Source organism: Episyrphus balteatus, chromosome 2 (assembly GCF_945859705.1).
Source record: "Episyrphus balteatus chromosome 2, idEpiBalt1.1, whole genome shotgun sequence".
Taxonomy (NCBI): domain Eukaryota; kingdom Metazoa; phylum Arthropoda; class Insecta; order Diptera; family Syrphidae; genus Episyrphus; species Episyrphus balteatus.
The window spans coordinates 63,368,361-63,388,118 of record NC_079135.1 but is presented as its reverse complement, the minus strand read 5'-3'; the positions used below and the strand labels follow the sequence as shown (position 1 = coordinate 63,388,118).

Below are 19,758 nucleotides of genomic sequence, written 5' to 3'. Positions count from 1 at the left end.
CGAATCTATTGTGGAATTGGATCCTATTTTTTTAAAGAAGATGTGGCATGCTACTTATCTGAATTACAAATTCTTCTTTTTACTTGCAACGAATGCTCAAATTTCGACGACGTTACCAAAGAGGTATTTAAAATAAGGAATATAATTCCGTTAGCCTTCATGTTACTTAACATAGTTCTCAATTATTTTCCTACGACCATGTATGATGAAAGGTTAAATTCATTGATGCTGCTAGGTATATTCCTCAAAAGATATACATGCCTATTACAGAAGACGCAGTGGCTCACTCCCCGGGAATCTACTCGATCCGCAACAGAGTCAAATTTCATTCTGTGAACTCCCGAGGATGAACTGTATTATCGATCCACGAAAACACACTAAACTGCTTACCGACATATTGCTCGTCGAGAATTATAAGCCATATGTCATTGTTGACACTTATATAGCCAAATGTCATTCTTTTCTATCACTTCCACACCCGCGGCGGCGCGGTGGGGCGGTGGCTTCGTGATACGAAATCTTGTGAAAGTGACTCTCACTCAAGCAGTGCATCTGCGTCTTCGGTAATAGGCATGAGTAAGTAAGTAAGTAAATAAGTAAGTAAGTAAGTAAGTAATTGTTTTATTGAATTTCATATGATTAACAATTATTGATTAAAAATATTTGACTATAAACTTATCTTAATATATACATTTGAATTTATATTATTAATTAATTAATGTAGTTTAACATAAAACATTTATTTTGCATCAATGACTCGGTTGAGTCGTCTGTTGCGATTAAATATCCATTAAATAGTTCCTTATGTTAGGGGTTTGATTGCTGCTGCTGATGGTGTTGTTGTAGGTTTTTCGTATTACTATTGGTGTTGTTATTGTTGAAGTTGGTGTTGATGTTAGTTTTAGTGGTGATGATGGTGTTGATGTTGGTATTGGTGTTATTGCTGGTGTTGGGGTTGGTGTGGATGTTGGTGTTGATGTTGGGGTTGATGTTAATGTTGTTGTTATTTGTTGGTGTTGTTGTTTCTATTGCTGTTGCAGTAGTGTTGGTCTTGGAGTTGAGGTCGGTTGTTGTTTGCGTTGGTATGGGAGTGTTGATGTTGATTTTGGTATTGATGTTGATGTCGATGTTGGTGTTTATGTTATTGCTGTTGTTAGAGTTGTTTTTCTGTTGTTGTTCTAGCCATTGTATTCTCTTACTAATTAGGCGCGATATTTAATTGCTAGAGAGAGGTATTTTATGAGTGAGTTCCAGTTTCCTTCGCCATTCAGAATATTCACCATGTTTTCCATACTGAGTAGGAGTAGATACTCTTGCACCAAAGTATAATATGCGTAGTTCTTTCAATACAGGGCACACTCCAAAAAAGTGGATAAATGTTTCGTCTTCTCGCATATTACACAAAGGTAACTGAGTATTTCTGTTGTTTGATGGAAATGTACCGTTCAAGTAAAAAAGTCCCCCTCTTGCCTTAAAAATCCATCCTATTTTGTTTGGATGAGATATTTTCGTCCTGAATATATCTACTTCCTTCAGTGTAGTTAAGGATATTATACACTCCATGTGACGTTGACGCCTGCGCTCTTTGAAGTGCCAAACTCCGATTCTCGTCGTATAGGCAGAGAATTTTCTTAATGAAGCACATGTGACATTTCATTGCGTAAAAGCAGAAACACAATCACGCTTTGCCAGATGCGTCATCGCGTTACGTTGAGAAATCCTCAAAGCGCGCTTCTGTCACTTTGACTTCGAGCAGCTGATTGAAACATAAAATATGCTGTCAAATTAAAAAAAACACAGTCACTCACAAAATTATTGGGCCAAGTCTTTATCTTGATTTAATTGTGGAAAAATGAAAAAGGATATTAATATGTTTAAAAAATGCATAGAAATTTGTTTATTCTTTAATCCTATAGTTATAAAAACAAAACCAATCAAAATAAATTGTTTTTTAAACAGAACAAACAATAAAACTCAGTCTACAACATCATTAAATTATTGTTGTTTTTAATACGTAATTTGTTTTTATTTAAAATATCTCGATGTCGTTTTTTTGTGCAAAATCTATATAGAGAAACAAAAAAACACTCATAGTTTTGTAATAATTTATTTTTTTACTTGCGATATAGGTACTATAGGGCAAGTTTAGGATTCGTAAAAAAAATCGAACTCGAGATAACAATTTTACATGACATTACGATGATGGAGAATGCCAAAAAAGTGGGTCCGGCAATTCTGTCTGTCTGTCTGTCTGTCTGTCTGTGTGTCTGTCTCTATCTGGAGCTGCAGCCTAAACGAGTGAAGTGATTTTCTTCAAACTTGGTAGTTTTTTTTGGTGATTCCCTAGAGGGGAAATTAAAAATTTGTTTTATGACCAAAACTAACGGTACTTGCCATATAACGGAAATAGAAAAGTTAATTTTTTTCAAAAACGGCTCTAACGATTTTGATTAAAATTTTTGTGTGTAGTACTACACATAAGAGCCAACTTTTGAAATAAAAAAAATATTTTTTGTACCGTTATTAATGGTACCTGTCATAGAACGGTTTTTTTCGTTTCTGAATATCTCGTACAACATTAACCCGATTTAAATGAAAATTTTTATACAAACGTGTGTAAGTAAAGATAATATTAAGAATTTAGAAAATTTTCAAAAAACGTATTTTTGGATTTTTAAAAAATATTTCAAAATTTTTTTTTGAAAAATCAATTTTTTGAAAACGGATCAATGAAAAATTTTGAAATTTAGTTTTAATGTGTAAATTAATTATTTCTTCAAAATGGCATACCAACTTTTTTTTCGAAAAATGTTAAAAAATTTGTATAGGGTCAATGTGGGTAAATGTAAACAATTTCATGTCTTTTTTTTCTTTCGACTTTAGATTTTTATATGTTTTCACGGAACAACTTGAATGGTATCTTCAAATGCAAATATGAAATGATGGCAATTCTTCTTTATAAATATAAACAAATATTTCCCAAATTGTTTAAATTACTCTCAAATATGGCATGTTTACAAATACCCCACCATGTTTCTGTTTTTTTACAAATTCGGGGTAAATGTAAACGGTGTTTTAAAATTTAGAATTTCCTCTTTATCATATGGATAACGACATGAAAAACGTTCAAGAAGATATTTGACAAAAACTTTTTCAAATTCCAATAAAAGTTTGTGTTTTCTTCCATTGATTCTTGATATAGGCACCCAATATGCATCCTCAGCAGCTCTCAACGTCATATTTTTTTTTGTTTTTACGTCAAAGACCGATTTTGCAACACCATCCACTAAAAATAATGGTGTTGGCTACTTTAAAATGTGATTTCGCGGCACTTTACCAATAGTAATTGACTAAAAATACGTTATTTTTATTAAAACCAATAATTTCAGCAAAAATATATGTTTATATTTACCCCCAGAATACGTTGTTTACATTTACCCATTATGAAAAATATTCTGGGGTGAATGTAAACACATGCAAATCGACATAAATGTCTTGTATTTTAAAATTTGTTTGTTTCACATAGAATCTACATCAAAATTAAAAACTAAAAAGTATTTTCAAATTATTCTGACTTAATTGAATCTGCAAAAATATTAAATTTTTCTGGAAGACTAACGACTTATTTTACACTTTAAAAAGTTATCTTTCACGGAAAATACGCTCATCGAATGAATTCTCTCTTGACATCAATGAGTTTTACGTATAAGTTAAAAGATACATGCGTCCGCGATTTGTACTTATGTATGCGTCAAAAAGATTTAACTGAAGCTTGTTATGAGCCATGTTCTCATTTACCCCTGTTTACATTTACCCACATTGACCCTACATAAAAATTATTTTTTTAAAAAACGGCTCCTACAATTTTCGAAAATTTTTTTCTAAAAATACCTTTTTATACAAGAAATAAAATGGCATATTTGTGTTTTTTTTAAGACAATTTAAAATGGAGTTTAATTAATTATAAAAACAGATTTAATTTTTTTATACTACTTATGAAATTTCTTCAAAATATCAAACTTTAAATTTCTTGAATAAAAAGCTTTAACATTATAGTTACTTTAAGCATAAGAGCAAGTACGTGCGACCCCAGTCGTGCAATTTATTTTATTCACATTTGGCCCAATAATTATGTGGGTGGCTGTTACTATGTCTGTGAAATGTCAGAAAGCAAGCAAAAGTTCAGTCTGGTTGAACTTTTGCTCGCTTCCTTACGTTTCCTTACGTTTGTCAAAAAAAGCGTACGTAGGAAAAGCGTCATTGTGTGAGGTTACACAGATTTCGTATGGTTGAACTTTTGGCAGTTGTCAAAATCGACGGCAAAGCGTGATTGTGTTTCTGTTTTAAATGAGAAGAGGTCTTACCTTTGGCTCCAGCGGTGCCGTGAAATAACGCCGAGCGAAATAACGCCGAATTCCAAAATTCGGCGTTATTTCACTTTACAAAAGCGAAATAAGGCCGAATTTCAACATTCGGCCTTATTTCACAATGACAAAGTGAAATAACGCCGATTCGGCATTATTTCACTTTTTCAGTGAGGCAAATCCTGCTAAGTGGAGCTTATGAAAAATTGCAATGTAACCACCTGTAGTCACTTTGGTATTTAAATGCCATATTCTTGGCAAAGGGACATAGCCCATGGACATTACAGCCACTTTATATTTGTGGACTTAAGTCCCACTTGAGTTAGACATAAGTTCCAAATTGATTGTCAAACTCAGGTTGGACATAAGACCCACAAATAAAAGATGGACGTTATGTCTCACTAACGAAGAATTCACAAGTTATAAAATTATTTCCCAACTGGATTTGGGATAGTTACAAAGTTCGATTTTGCACTTATGTCCCACCCTATTGGCACATACGCCTATCCAATAGTGTATCCAAAGCAGGACAGCATGTCCCCAGCCTCCAAACATACATCACTGTTTATACGCCTAAGTCCTGGGTATTATTATTGTTTTTATGTGTATACCAACAACAAAGATATGTTTGTGTTATAACTTAGCAAACGCGAAGCGGAAAAAAATTTGCTTACATGAGAATCTATTTAATTTTCGGAACCCAAACGCGAAGCGGAAAAAATTTTGCCCACGGGAGAATCAATTTTGACATCCTCTGACCCATTTCAATAGAAATTTAAATTCTAATACTACACTTAAAAACTTCGTTAATAATTTAATTTTTATATAAAACACTAACCTTTGTAACTGCATTTAATTTATGTCGATCTCTTATTTCAATCCTTAGATATTTGACATTTAGGTGTTTCCATAATTCTTGCATTCATAAAATTGATCTCAAACAATTTTTTTTTGACTGATCAACAAAATGTATTAGTCATTTCTAAATAAAAGTTGAAATTAAAAAAAAAACAACAACAATGATTTTTTGGCACAACAACCAAAGTTAACTTTATTTTAATAAAAGAACGGGCCACAAGTTTCAAAAAAAAAATTTCGACTGCCCGAGCAAACCGGAAGTATATTTTTTTAAATTTAAAATTGAAATATGAAACAACCCATAGAAACAGGATTTATAATTTCAAACCCTTACATTTAAATACCCAAAAACACATGCACAAAAAATGGCAATCAGAAAATGTTTAATACTCAATTTTTTGGGGGTCCCTCTATCTTGGGGGCTCTGTTACATGGATACAGCTGATACAGCGGTAGCTACGCCACTGATCAGAATGTTCATCCATTAAAAAAAACATACTGCTTTTTTGTAGGCTTCAAGGCAGCGTTTGACAGTATCAATCGGAATGCTCTGTTTGTCAAACTAAAAAGAAAAGCTCTGTCAACAAATTTTTTAAATATTATAAAAGATCTGTATGCAGGGACAGCCAGTGCAGTATGGGATGGAAGCAAACTTTCAGAGTGGTTCGAAACAAAAATGGGTGTGAATCAGGGCTGTCTCTTAAGTCCTTCATTATTCGCTCTTTTCATCAACGATATGCACGATTGCATAGGTGGTGGAATACAAATAAATGAACATGTCATCCGAATGTTGTTGTATGCGGACGACATTGTAGTTTTTGCGAACACACCAAAGGACCTGCAAATAATGATAAGAAAGCTTGAAGAGTATTGCCAAAAGTGGAATCTTATTATCAATCTCGGGAAGTCTAAAATCATAATATTTAGAAAAAATGGTGACAGAAGAAGTAACCTAGTAAGATGGAGCCTCGGAACCGATGAAATAGAGGTGGTCAACAAGTGTAAGTACTTGGGCCTATGGCTGACACGAGGGTTGAGTATGACCGAGCATTTCAAGGATAGAACGCATCAGGCAAAAACGAGCTTAAACTTGACTTGGCAATCTTTTGTTTCGAAAAAGGACATCAGTAATTCATCAAAACTCGAACTCTTTAACGCAATAGCAAGGTCAATTCTGGGATATGGTGCACAGGCCTGGGGACATGAGCAATACGATGAAATGGAAAAGGTCCAACGATATTTCCTAAAAAAAATAATGAAAGTACCAACTTCAACCCCAAACTATGTACATGCTCGTACTGGTGCCGTGAAATAACGCCGAGCGAAATAACGCCGAATTCCAAAATTCGGCGTTATTTCACTTTACAAAAGCGAAATAACGCCGAATTTCAACATTCGGCCTTATTGCACTTTGTCAAAGTGAAATAACGCCGAGTTCCAACTGAGAAATAAGGCCGAATGTTAGAAAAGTGAGCATAAGAGCAGACGCAAGTTAACCGGTATGTTACCCTTTTTCTTATTTTCAAAGGCATATAAGGCCCAAATTTATTTGGGCACAATGGCTCCCATACTAATTTGGGACTTATGTCCATCCCATCGAGGTATAGGTTCAAAAAAAAGTTTTGGCTCTTATATGCCTCTTAATTATTCATTAACCTAGATAAGTTTCAAGAGGTGATAAAAATGTGGCGCAGGGACATAAGACCCAAGGACATAACGCCCACTCTTTATTTTTGGGAGTTATGTTCCACTTGAGTGGGACGACATTTAATTTAAGAATTATATCCCACTTGAGTGAGACATCAGCCCAACATATTTTTTATTTAACTGGGACATAAGCCCCACACTTTTCGAAATATAAAATAATAATGTAGAATAACTTTTGTTCTATTTTATTCGCGTTTTGTTTCAGATTCTTTAAATGAAAAAGAAACTTTGAATACAACCAACCTCGCATGATAAGCGCGGGTCATTTGGAAAATTATATCGCAAATAGGGCGGTCACCACAATACAAAGATAAGAAACGAATAAATCCCACCTGTTTTAATTGGTGGAAGGCAAAGCGGAAAAAAATTTGCTTACATGAGAATCTATTTAATTTTCGGAACCCAAACGCGAAGCGGAAAAAATTTTGCCCACGGGAGAATCAATTTTGAGGTGTGAAAATAAAAATTCGCGCGAATTTTTATTTTCACACCTCAAAATTGATTCTCCCGTGGGCAAAATTTTTTCCGCTTCGCGTTTGGGTTCCGAAAATTAAATAGATTCTCATGTAAGCAAATTTTTTTCCGCTTTGCCTTCCACCAATTAAAACAGGTGGGATTTATTCGTTTCTTATCTTTGTATTGTGGTGACCGCCCTATTTGCGATATAATTTTCCAAATGACCCGCGCTTATCATGCGAGGTTGGTTGTATTCAAAGTTTCTTTTTCATTTAAAGAATCTGAAACAAAACGCGAATAAAATAGAACAAAAGTTATTCTACATTATTATTTTATATTTCGAAAAGTGTGGGGCTTATGTCCCAGTTAAATAAAAAATATGTTGGGCTGATGTCTCACTCAAGTGGGATATAATTCTTAAATTAAATGTCGTCCCACTCAAGTGGAACATAACTCCCAAAAATAAAGAGTGGGCGTTATGTCCTTGGGTCTTATGTCCCTGCGCCACATTTTTATCACCTCTTGAAACTTATCTAGGTTAATGAATAATTAAGAGGCATATAAGAGCCAAAACTTTTTTTTGAACCTATACCTCGATGGGATGGACATAAGTCCCAAATTAGTATGGGAGCCATTGTGCCCAAATAAATTTGGGCCTTATATGCCTTTGAAAATAAGAAAAAGGGTAACATACCGGTTAACTTGCGTCTGCTCTTATGCTCACTTTTCTAACATTCGGCCTTATTTCTCAGTTGGAACTCGGCGTTATTTCACTTTGACAAAGTGCAATAAGGCCGAATGTTGAAATTCGGCGTTATTTCGCTTTTGTAAAGTGAAATAACGCCGAATTTTGGAATTCGGCGTTATTTCGCTCGGCGTTATTTCACGGCACCAGTACGAGCATGTACATAGTTTGGGGTTGAAGTTGGTACTTTCATTATTTTTTTTAGGAAATATCGTTGGACCTTTTCCATTTCATCGTATTGCTCATGTCCCCAGGCCTGTGCACCATATCCCAGAATTGACCTTGCTATTGCGTTAAAGAGTTCGAGTTTTGATGAATTACTGATGTCCTTTTTCGAAACAAAAGATTGCCAAGTCAAGTTTAAGCTCGTTTTTGCCTGATGCGTTCTATCCTTGAAATGCTCGGTCATACTCAACCCTCGTGTCAGCCATAGGCCCAAGTACTTACACTTGTTGACCACCTCTATTTCATCGGTTCCGAGGCTCCATCTTACTAGGTTACTTCTTCTGTCACCATTTTTTCTAAATATTATGATTTTAGACTTCCCGAGATTGATAATAAGATTCCACTTTTGGCAATACTCTTCAAGCTTTCTTATCATTATTTGCAGGTCCTTTGGTGTGTTCGCAAAAACTACAATGTCGTCCGCATACAACAACATTCGGATGACATGTTCATTTATTTGTATTCCACCACCTATGCAATCGTGCATATCGTTGATGAAAAGAGCGAATAATGAAGGACTTAAGAGACAGCCCTGATTCACACCCATTTTTGTTTCGAACCACTCTGAAAGTTTGCTTCCATCCCATACTGCACTGGCTGTCCCTGCATACAGATCTTTTATAATATTTAAAAAATTTGTTGACAGAGCTTTTCTTTTTAGTTTGACAAACAGAGCATTCCGATTGATACTGTCAAACGCTGCCTTGAAGCCTACAAAAAAGCAGTATGTTTTTTTTAATGGATGAACATTCTGATCAGTGGCGTAGCTACCGCTGTATCAGCTGTATCCATGTAACAGAGCCCCCAAGATAGAGGGACCCCCAAAAAATTGAGTATTAAACATTTTCTGATTGCCATTTTTTGTGCATGTGTTTTTGGGTATTTAAATGTAAGGGTTTGAAATTATAAATCCTGTTTCTATGGGTTGTTTCATATTTCAATTTTAAATTTAAAAAAATATACTTCCGGTTTGCTCGGGCAGTCGAAATTTTTTTTTTGAAACTTGTGGCCCGTTCTTTTATTAAAATAAAGTTAACTTTGGTTGTTGTGCCAAAAAATCATTGTTGTTGTTTTTTTTTTAATTTCAACTTTTATTTAGAAATGACTAATACATTTTGTTGATCAGTCAAAAAAAAATTGTTTGAGATCAATTTTATGAATGCAAGAATTATGGAAACACCTAAATGTCAAATATCTAAGGATTGAAATAAGAGATCGACATAAATTAAATGCAGTTACAAAGGTTAGTGTTTTATATAAAAATTAAATTATTAACGAAGTTTTTAAGTGTAGTATTAGAATTTAAATTTCTATTGAAATGGGTCAGAGGATGTCAAAATAGCATTTTCTTAAATCCCCCATAAACGACGTCATTATTACAGAAAAGTTCTCAGTTTGAGTGCTTCATAGCTTTTAAGGTTCAAAAAAGTTCTAGCAAATATTGCAAATACAAACAATTTGTAAAAGAAATGTGTCCTGGGCAGGATTTTATACAATTTAAAAAATCTGAATTTTTGCGAAAATGTGCATTTTGCGGAGCCTTCCCGGTTTCGTTTTTTCCATTGACGACTCAAACTAGGAGATCAGATCTGGTTCTAGAGACCACTCAGCATAAGTTATGAGCAATAGGTAGTGAAATGAAAAAGATTAAGTCAATTCAGATGGGTTCTAAAGCCTCATAAAATATCTATTTTCGTGAAATACGAGCAATCTTCAGAGGCTTCCCGGTTTTTATTTTTCCATTGTCGAATAAAAAAAAAGTATCAGAATATGTTCAGAAAACCACAAGGCATTAACCATGAGTTGCACGCAGTGATCTGAAAGAAATGTCCAAAAACGCTCCACTCTACTACGTAGTAACTAGATTCGTGAATGCGCCCATTGAAACTCAAGTTCAGAAGCTGAGTTAGAAAAAGTTACAATAGGCCAAGCCTTTAATAGAAAAAACACGCCAAGAATATAACTATTTGACACTTAAACATTGAATTTAGGAATGATGTTGTGACGTCAAAATGTTACATTTCGTAACTTTTTTTCATTTAGGAACGATGAAAGTACTATTGTTAACAATAGATAACATCGGCGAATAAAGAACGCACTTCTGCTGTTTTTAATTTTTTTTTGTTAGTAGGTAGGTAAGTAGGTTTTAACGGTGCAAACCCCAATTTTGTAGCTCACTTATTTTTTAAATATTTAAGGTTTTGCTTTCAAAATATGAAAATATGCAAAATTCTTAATTTTTTTGTAGATTTTGAAGTAACCTAGACCAAAATGAATGTTTTAGCGTTTCTTTTGGATATGTGTAGATTCAAATTGCTGCAAAACTGCCCAGAAAACGCTTTTGAAAATTTTCACTTTTTGAGCCAATGTTGTTAAAGCCTGGAACGCTGCTCGCGCTAAATTTTAGCCGAGATAAAATTCCCATACAAGTTATCGATAACTTGTATGGGATCCATTTTATCTCGGCTAAAAATTTTCGATAATTTGTATGGGAGCTAAAATTTAGCGCGAGCAGCGTACCAAGCTTAAGGCTTAAGGCTGTGTCAAAGTGTAAGAGATGGATGGGGGGCCCAAACAAATTTGGATACAGGGCCCCCAAAGGGCTAGCTACGCCACTGATTCTGATTCTCACTATGTTCAGTAGATTGAATATATTATCTGCTGTACTATATCCCTATCTAAAGCCAGCTTGATAGTCGTTGAGAACCCTGTTTCGTTTTTCCCAATCCTGTAGTCGTTTGAGTAGTATGCCCGTGTAAATTGTCGCCATAGCATCCATAAAGGAAATTCCTCTGCAGTTTTGTGCGAGGTTAATATCACCCTTTTTGTTAGATGGATCCTATTATATATTCCAAAAAGTCGGTCTAAAAGTATTTGTGGAGCATGAATAAAGAATTCGTACGGCACAGGGTCGTATCCAGGAGCTTTTTTTATTTTAGCTTTGTTAAGAACTTGTAGGATTTCGATATTCGTAATCTAACCATCAAGTTGTTCATATCACGAGTAATGTTGCATGTCTTCCAATGTTACATTGGTTTGAAGTGGTGGATTCAAGAGCCGTTCAAAGTGGCCTTTAAAATCACTGCTTCTTATGTTAGGTCCTATTCTGTGGCTCCTATTTCGTAATTTGTTTGCAATTTCCTACCAATCTTTTGTATTTTGTACGTTTTTAAGGCTGGTAAATAGAGACTGATAATATAGCTTTCTTTTCATCTTACATGTTTGTTTGTACTTTCGATTAGCTTCAAGGTATGTTTTTCTTAGGATTTCAGAGGGATCCCTTCTCAACATATTAAGCCATTTAAAAGCATTTTTCCTGGCGGTCATACACGTTGCATCAAACCAGCTTTCCTTAAACTTTTTTTTGATAGTTAGATTTCTCTGCTCGCCCACAACATCTTTGATAGTTGTTATCATCTCTTCTGCCGTCCAACTCTCTACTCCAAAATCACCTTCTTCTTTTGTTAATATGTTTTGTTGCATTGGCGTTTTATAATTGTTTTCCTTATGTTTCAACCATATCAGTTTAGGAAGTAGACTCATTTCTTCCGAAGACTGAATAGACCATCTCTTCTACTTTGAATTCTTTAACTTGGCTAAGAATATTATACGAGGCTCCTCACACGTCGTTAGCTGAGCATCCCATTGTGCTTATGTAAGTGTGATTTCCTTCAAAATCACCCTGTGTTCTTCCGTTTAGTATTACGATGCCTGCATCGTCACACGTCTCAGTGAATCGCTTTCCTTTATTGTTGAGTACCTTGTCCTTAGAATTTCGCTTTGGTTTAAGCAATACATTGAGGCTTGCAGTTTGTTCTTTCATAAGAATTTGGCTTTCTCCTATTTGAACATTTAAGTCACCTATTACGACCACGTTATGTGTGTTAAATTCTTGCAGAATTCTATTGTAAATTTGGAAGTCTTCTTCCCATTTATTGCAATTGAGATATGTAGGCAGCACATATAGCTCGCAGTTAGTTGACACGATGCGAATAACATCTCTCTCCAGCGATTTTGTACAATCTATTCTTAATTCCTTGTTAATATCCCGACTTATACCAACTAGTAGTCCACCACTCGCTTTTCCGAATTGCGCATAGCGCACTGCTGGTGTCCATATCAACTCAAACCCTGGGAAAAAATTTGCATATGTCTCCAATTGATCAACAAGAAATGTTTCATATAATAAAAAAATATTAAATTTACATACAAAATTAAAAAAATTTGGAACTATTAATTTATTAGATAGTCCTGATACATTGTAGGATATGATTTTTATTTCTGTTTTCTTATAATCAATAACATTTTGTTTTTCATCGCAACAGCAATCTAACTGCCGTTCCGTTAGACTTCGGATTCGAGTTCAGCACACCGAAAACCTTCAGAAAAGTATATTTTAGTTTCGGCAACAAAATCCTTGTAAACCAGTGTTATTATTTTAACTAGCCGACCCAGCCCTCGAAATTCGAATGCCAATTTCTTTATTTTTTTTTTATTTGCAACAATTTTGAACACAATTATACCAAAATAGTTTCTTTATATCTTATAGTAGTATTTGTTGTTGTTTTCTTACGATTAACTACACTTTTTGAAGACAAAATACACAGGAATATGTATATAATATGCCTACTTTTTGATATATTTTTGTATTATTTATTATTGCACTTAAAGTTGGAAACTTTGGCCAAAACCCTGTCCTTGACAGGAGCCAAAGTTACGTCGACTCCGGACAAAAGGAATAGTGAACCTACCAAAGTCTGTAAGGATGGCTCAGACCCCACAAAGGTGCTGAGAAACACCGGACCCGAAAAGCAATGCCCAAAAGGGCCTATATCGACTCATAAAGGAAAGGTGCATCCAAGCAAGCAGAATAAGGTAGGGGAGCCAACTCCAGATCTCAAAAAGATCGACAATGCGAGGAGAACCGTACGAAGATATGGCAGTGGTGACCAGAAGAAATTGTGTCTACGGGATGTGAAACGGGTTGGGCCCGCAAATTTCTTGCGAAGTTCGAAGCAAAAAACGAAGCCCCAATCAACACAAAAGACAAGAAAAATGAACAACATCGCGCCTCCACCTCAAAAGCAGCTGCAGCCAGCAACCCAAGGGTGATACCGGAAAACGGTCCAAAACACTCTAGGGTCCAAGATGGTGAAAGCAATCGCCAAAAGAGGGGAAGGCAAAACGATACGTCGTCCCCGAAAGCAACTGACCCCAAAAAAAATAAGTCGACAAATAGTGCTCAAACACCAGTGAACATTCAGGCGGCAGTTATTAATGCAGGAAGCCCAGAAGGGAAACTAACCAATGAACAGTGGTCACAAGTGGAGGTTAAGCTTCTCGAATTCGTCAACGAAGAGATACTTGCCTCCACAGGTTTCGTTCCAACCTTCGGGCCACTATCGACAATAAAAGGCTTCAAGGTTCTTGCCTGTTGTGTTGAACCTACCCTGAACTGGCTCAAAGATAAAGTGGGCTGCATGAAGGGGTTATTGGACGGAGTTACGCTTAGCGTTGCTCTGAAAGATGATCTCCCCACCAGACCCAAAGTCCGTATTAACGTACCGGGCCCCAATATCGATGAGACCACCCTTGAAAGGTACCTAAGAGCACAAAACCCAAGCCTCCCCAGTGCAGACTGGAAGGTCATGCAAATGGAGGCACCTACGAAATCAGGTCGGGAAGCAATTATCATGCTCAACCATGAAACCATGGCTATGCTACCATCTTTAGACTTCCTTTTGAGATTTGGCATAAATGCGGTAAAGGTGAAACCGGTAACGGCAGCCAACTTGCAAAATAACAACAACAATAATTAAAAACAAAACTATGAAAGTGTTGCAACTCAATCTGCAACACAGTAAGTTGGCATCTGCCACCCTAACCTCATTTATGTCAAAAAATAATATAGACATCGCCCTGGTGCAAGAGCCGTGGATCAACAGCGGTAACATCTGCGGACTTAAATCCAAAGATTTCATTATTTGTAGGAAACCTATCATTTATCAACTTTATTTTTTGTGTCTTAGATGTGAATAGTTACTAGAACTAGAACATCGCTGGTCATTGTTAGTGTTCTATGTGTGCTGTGTATGTATATTAAATAGTTTGAGAAGCTGTGGTTAGGTATATTTCAGCTTTGTGGAACCTAAGCAAAAAAAATATATATCAATAAAAAAATGTTGCATACATGTAGGAGCAATGAGTAAGCTCGACTTGGTACTATATGAAATCTTTCCAAAAATATGTAAGGATATTCTACATCTCTCCAAAACTGCTAAGGGTTGTTTTTTTTTAGAGTTGTTTTGTATTAGGTAGTTTAAAAAAAAAAAAAAAAAAAAAACAATTATGAAAGAAAAAAAAATAAAAAAATATAAAAAAATGACAAAAAGAAAAAGAAAGACATTGGTGCTCGCACCGGTACTCGAACCAGGGGGTCTGAGATGTGTTCGGCATCTCTATCCACTGGACTACGAGGCACCTAGAATCAACTTGGTCGTAATAGAAGCTTATAGCAGTTCTTGGTATGTTGGGTTGAACAAAAATATGTAGAAAAAAAAGGGAAAAACAAAAAAAAAAACAAAAATTAATGTTCAAGGACAAATTTTCTTATAAAATTTTCGAAATTCGAAATTTTACAAAAAAAAAAATTCACATATACATTGAAATATAATATCAAAAAAATCTTAAAATCGATGAATTTTGACCAAAAATGATTAAAAATATTACACATATTTTTGAAAAATTCAGAAATGAATTTTAAGGTATTATTCATATTTTTGTGGTCAAAAACCATCGGTTAAATGACGAAACGGAAATCCAAAAATGTCGTCCATGATTGTTTTGAGAGTGTATGTGTGAGGGAACCTGTGAGTCTACTCAAGGGTATAAATAGTTCAAGAAAATCATAATCTTTCCTTTTTTTGGTGATTTTTTCGTACATTACACGTCATACGTATATCCGAGTCAAAGACAAAATAAGTTTTTTTTACAAGTGTTTTTTTTTTCAATTTCAAGTTTTTTAAAAAAAAAGTTTAATTTAAAGTTTTTTTCAAGTTTTTTTTTTTAATACAAATAATTGTTATCTTAAAAAAAAAAAACAATACCTACTTTTGTGCGCAAAACCCAATTATTTTACAAGGTGAGATTTTTTTTAATTGAGTTGGCTTTACATTTTACCCTAATACTTGCCCTCGTGATTTTTTTTCTACCAGGTGCTCCAGGTGGAGAAAATTCTAATTGTTTTAATTAACACCTACATAACTACATTCATTTTATGTTTTATTGAACATTACTTCTTAAAATTAAAGGTGAGACATTTTTCTTTAACTCGCGTACGTACCTAGATACGAACATGTAAATTAATGTGATTTTCCAATCAGGTGCTCCAGAGTAAAAAAATCGATCGAATTCGATTCAAATCAAGTCCAATCAGACTTTTTAAAGTCTAAAAGTGCTCTTTTTGCTAAGCCGCACAATATCGTCCAAGTGCAGAAAAAAAAAAAAACTATTTGACTCGCAGCCTGAGCAAACAAAAAAATCACCCCCAAAATCTCCATCTTGGCACCTTTATTTTATTAATGTGTGTAAAAAAATACATATTTTTATTTTTTTTGATCCTGTTTAAAAATCCTGCAAGGACTAAATAAAATTAATCAAAAAAATTACAATACACACTCTTAACTCAACAATCAAAATCATCCAAACTTTCATCCTCGGAAAACATTCAGGAAAACATCTGAAATTTCATCTAAAATTGCACCTAAAACATAAATAAGCAATATCCAGAAAAAACATATAAAATCATCTTCTACCTGAACCTTCATCTCATCACGTTTCAAAAAAAAAAATCATCACAAAACCTATAAAAGCTAAGTACCTAAAAATCTTTCTTTCAAGTAAAAAAATAAAAAAAAAAAAGTTTTATAAATCTTAAATTATTGCATATCTACTATTTGACCTTGTACATTCAATTCGTTCAAATTTCTTTTTTCTATTTTACCCTATTTTAGTCTAGCTTTAAAATAAATAAGCAAAATCATAACAAAACAACACAAAAACTCAATCCTGCGATGGTGTGCACATTATCAGGAGGAAATGACCAAATGTGAATTATAAACAACGAAGAACAAAAATACAATTCACCACTGTAACACATAAAAATATGCAAAATTGCAAAATAATTTGTGGGGTAAGTGAGAATATTAATTTATTGATTGAAAATTTGAACGAACGAATATAATTTAATTTAATTTAAATAATTTTTAATTGTTATACATTTAAACATAAAAGATACAAAATATTTTTAAAGTGAAAACAAGAAAGATACGAAAGATAAGAATAATAAGATTAAAGAGAAAGATAGAAAAAAAATAGAGAGAAAAAGAAAGAAAAAAAAAAGTAAACTGAAACTTCTAATTGATCATTTTTCTTTTGACATTACTAAGCAAGGTGTCATTGTGATTTTTTTTATTAATTTTTTTGTGATGATTAATGAACTTATATTAAATTCATATTAATTTGAAATTTAATTATAAATATTTTATAATCAAATTATATTTAAAAAAAAAAAAATTTATACATTTACACATTTTTCTTTATTATAATTTTGGCTATAAGTGATTTGTCGAAACATTTCGTATTAGGTTCTATTGATTTTTTTTAAATTTTAATAAAATTTGTTGTACACTTCAATTAAGAAAAAAACATCTTTTATCTTTACTGAGGTTACATATGGATGGGTTAATTTTATTCTGCATCGAATTAAGTCATTTTTTTTTGTTGTGAATTTGATAAGATGACTTTTTGCTATAAACTTTTTATTTTGGCTTTTTGAAGTTGAAACCATGATTATGGTTTAGGTTTTTTTTTTCAGGTGGATGTGGCTCTCACAAGAGTGAGCTATAAGGCGATAACGACAAAATGAGAACTTAGTTTATTTTTTTGTTTTATTTTGTTCTTTTGGGGTTGCCACACATATTGAGGCCGTGGTAACTAGGTTGGTCGCATAAACCTGCTCATAGAGTAGGAATGTGTGACACTATAGGGTGGGATAGTCCTCTGAGAGCAATACATCTGGCTCTCCTCACTTTCACAAGGAAACAAAATATTTTCAGGTTGTAAAAATAAAAATGGACAAATCAGCTTCGCGATATTTTTCGTACAATTTTCAACGGCATGAAAACGTAACGGCCGTCCAGTTCCCTGGCTACAAGAATCCCCCCCACCGACGAGCTAACCTTTGGCCATGCAAGCATGCCGCGCGGTTAGGGAACAGGACACCCATCCACTTTTGCTTCCATGTAGGTTTTAGAGTCCCTGTAAGCTCTGAACCCTACTGGTAGTGTATGGAGTAGGTGGTTTTCGGGGTTGAAGTTTTTCTTAAATTTTCATCTCTGACTCGACAACATCTCGAGAGTACGTTACATATTTATTGCAGAAAAGGGCCTACTGAAGGTAACTATCGTACATGTATAGTAGCGAAAAAAATCTTAAATCTTTTTCTTCTATCCCCCCATTGTAGCGCAGATATGACGACGGTCAAATGTGAAAGAGACGGGGCCCAGCCCCTGATCATAACATCCGTCTACATGCCAGGTGATTCACCGGGGCCTCCACCATCAGCAGCGTTCACCGAGTTGGTAGCAGAAGTTGGTAAGAAAGGTTGGATCTTCTGGCAGGCTGTGATGCAAATGCCCACCATCTGCAATGGGGCAGTACAGATACAAACACAAGAGGTGAGTCACTTTTTGAATTTATTATTAAAAACAATATGGTGATACACAACAGAGGTAATGAACCCACCTTCATTACAAAAATCAGAAAAGAAGTACTAGACGTGACACTTTCCACGAACTCTAACTCTATTGAGATAAGTAACTGGAATGTGTCAAGTAATGTTACATTCTCAGACCATATAATGTTAACATTCCAAATAAGGCATGATGCTGTAAGCCCCAAACCCCTTAGAAATCCTAGGAAAACTAACTAACTCGTTGGGCCAATATGTTAGTCAACCTCTGTTAGACAGCTCAGCTATAGAAAAACTTGTAATTGAATTTACATCAGATATAACTAAAGCGTACGAAAGCTCTTGCCCCTTGCCCAAAGCTAAAAGAAAGCTCAACCCCGTATGGTGGTCAAACGAGCTTTCCATTTTGAGGCTACATTCTAGGAGGCTTTACAACAGAGCTAAAAACAGTAACAATCCAGCTGATTGGGATCTCTTCAAAATCAGCAAAAACGCATATAAAAACCGAACTACATATGCCAAAAGAGCAGCCTGGCGGCAATTCTGCACCGACATCGAGTCCACAAACGATGCAGCTAGGCTTAGAAAAGTTATGTCAAAGGTCCATTCCCCTCCGGGCTTCCTAAAATGCCCAGATGAAACCTGGACAGAATCTAGCTCTGAAACTATCGAATTACTTATGCGCACTCATTTCCCAGGCTGTGAAAAGGTCACAACTCTTGATGAAAATGGTCCCAATATAATAAACAACAATATAGGTACCCAAATAGTAGACAATAGGAAAGTGGCATGGGCCATTGATTCTTTCTCAGCTTTCAAGTCTCCAGGGCCTGATGGAATAATTCCAATCATGTTACAAAGCTCTAAAGACTTGTTAGTCCTAATCCTTACGGACATTTTTAGAGGTTGTTATGTTATGTTATGTTCCCTCTAGTTGGAGAGAAGTTAAAGTAATCTTCATACCCAAAGCTGGTAAGCCATCCCACACGGAACCTAAAGACTTTAGGCCGATTAGCCTATCTTCCTTTCTTTTAAAGACCTTAGAAAGACTAATTGAAACGCACATTCGGTTTAAACTCGACGACAATGTTCTCTCACAGGCCCAACATGCATATATGAAGGGCAAATCTGTTGAGACGGCATTACATGAAGTTGTGGGTACGATTGAACATTCAATCCACCACAAGGAATTAACTCTGGGAGCATTCCTGGATATTGAAGGGCAGGGGCGTACACTCCCTTGGGGCAAGCGGGGCGGCGCCCTGGGGCCCCCGACTGACTCGAGGGCCCCGCTGGAGACAATGCAGAGAAGGAAACTGTTAGCATAAATTAAGTTACAAAGTAAATTAAAATGTATTTGAATCACCTCGGATACAAGGGAGACAAATTATGTTATTCAGTGTAATGTATAATGCATTGGTAGCCACACCATATATATTGATTTAAAAAAAGGTTACCCTAGGGGCCCCAAAATAATAAACTGAATTTTTAAAAGAAAAATTATGATTTTATTTAAGCTATTACTTCAGTGGTTCAAAACAATCAAATGGAAAATTAAATATCAATTCAGGGGCCCCAATATAAATACATCAGGGCCCAAGATAAAAACATTACGTTATTGGTGGCATTCCGAATATTACTTCAGAACAGAG

General features: G+C 34.9%; 2 protein-coding genes across 2 annotated transcripts in view; one reads left to right on the top strand and one right to left on the bottom strand.

Moving 5' to 3' along the window:
- The window catches only part of LOC129912522 (transcription initiation factor TFIID subunit 8), a 488,289-nt gene that overhangs the window by 379,445 nt on the left and 89,086 nt on the right, over nt 1-19,758 (top strand). The gene's annotated exons all lie outside the window — the stretch shown is intronic.
- On the bottom strand, nt 808-18,058 carry LOC129909478 (putative uncharacterized protein DDB_G0286901). The gene is made up of 3 exons (XM_055986555.1): nt 17,950-18,058; nt 11,979-12,486; nt 808-1,198 (listed from the first exon to the last, which is right to left on the bottom strand). Exons 1-3 carry the CDS (start codon nt 18,056-18,058, stop codon nt 808-810), a joined length of 1,008 nt encoding a protein of 335 aa, XP_055842530.1.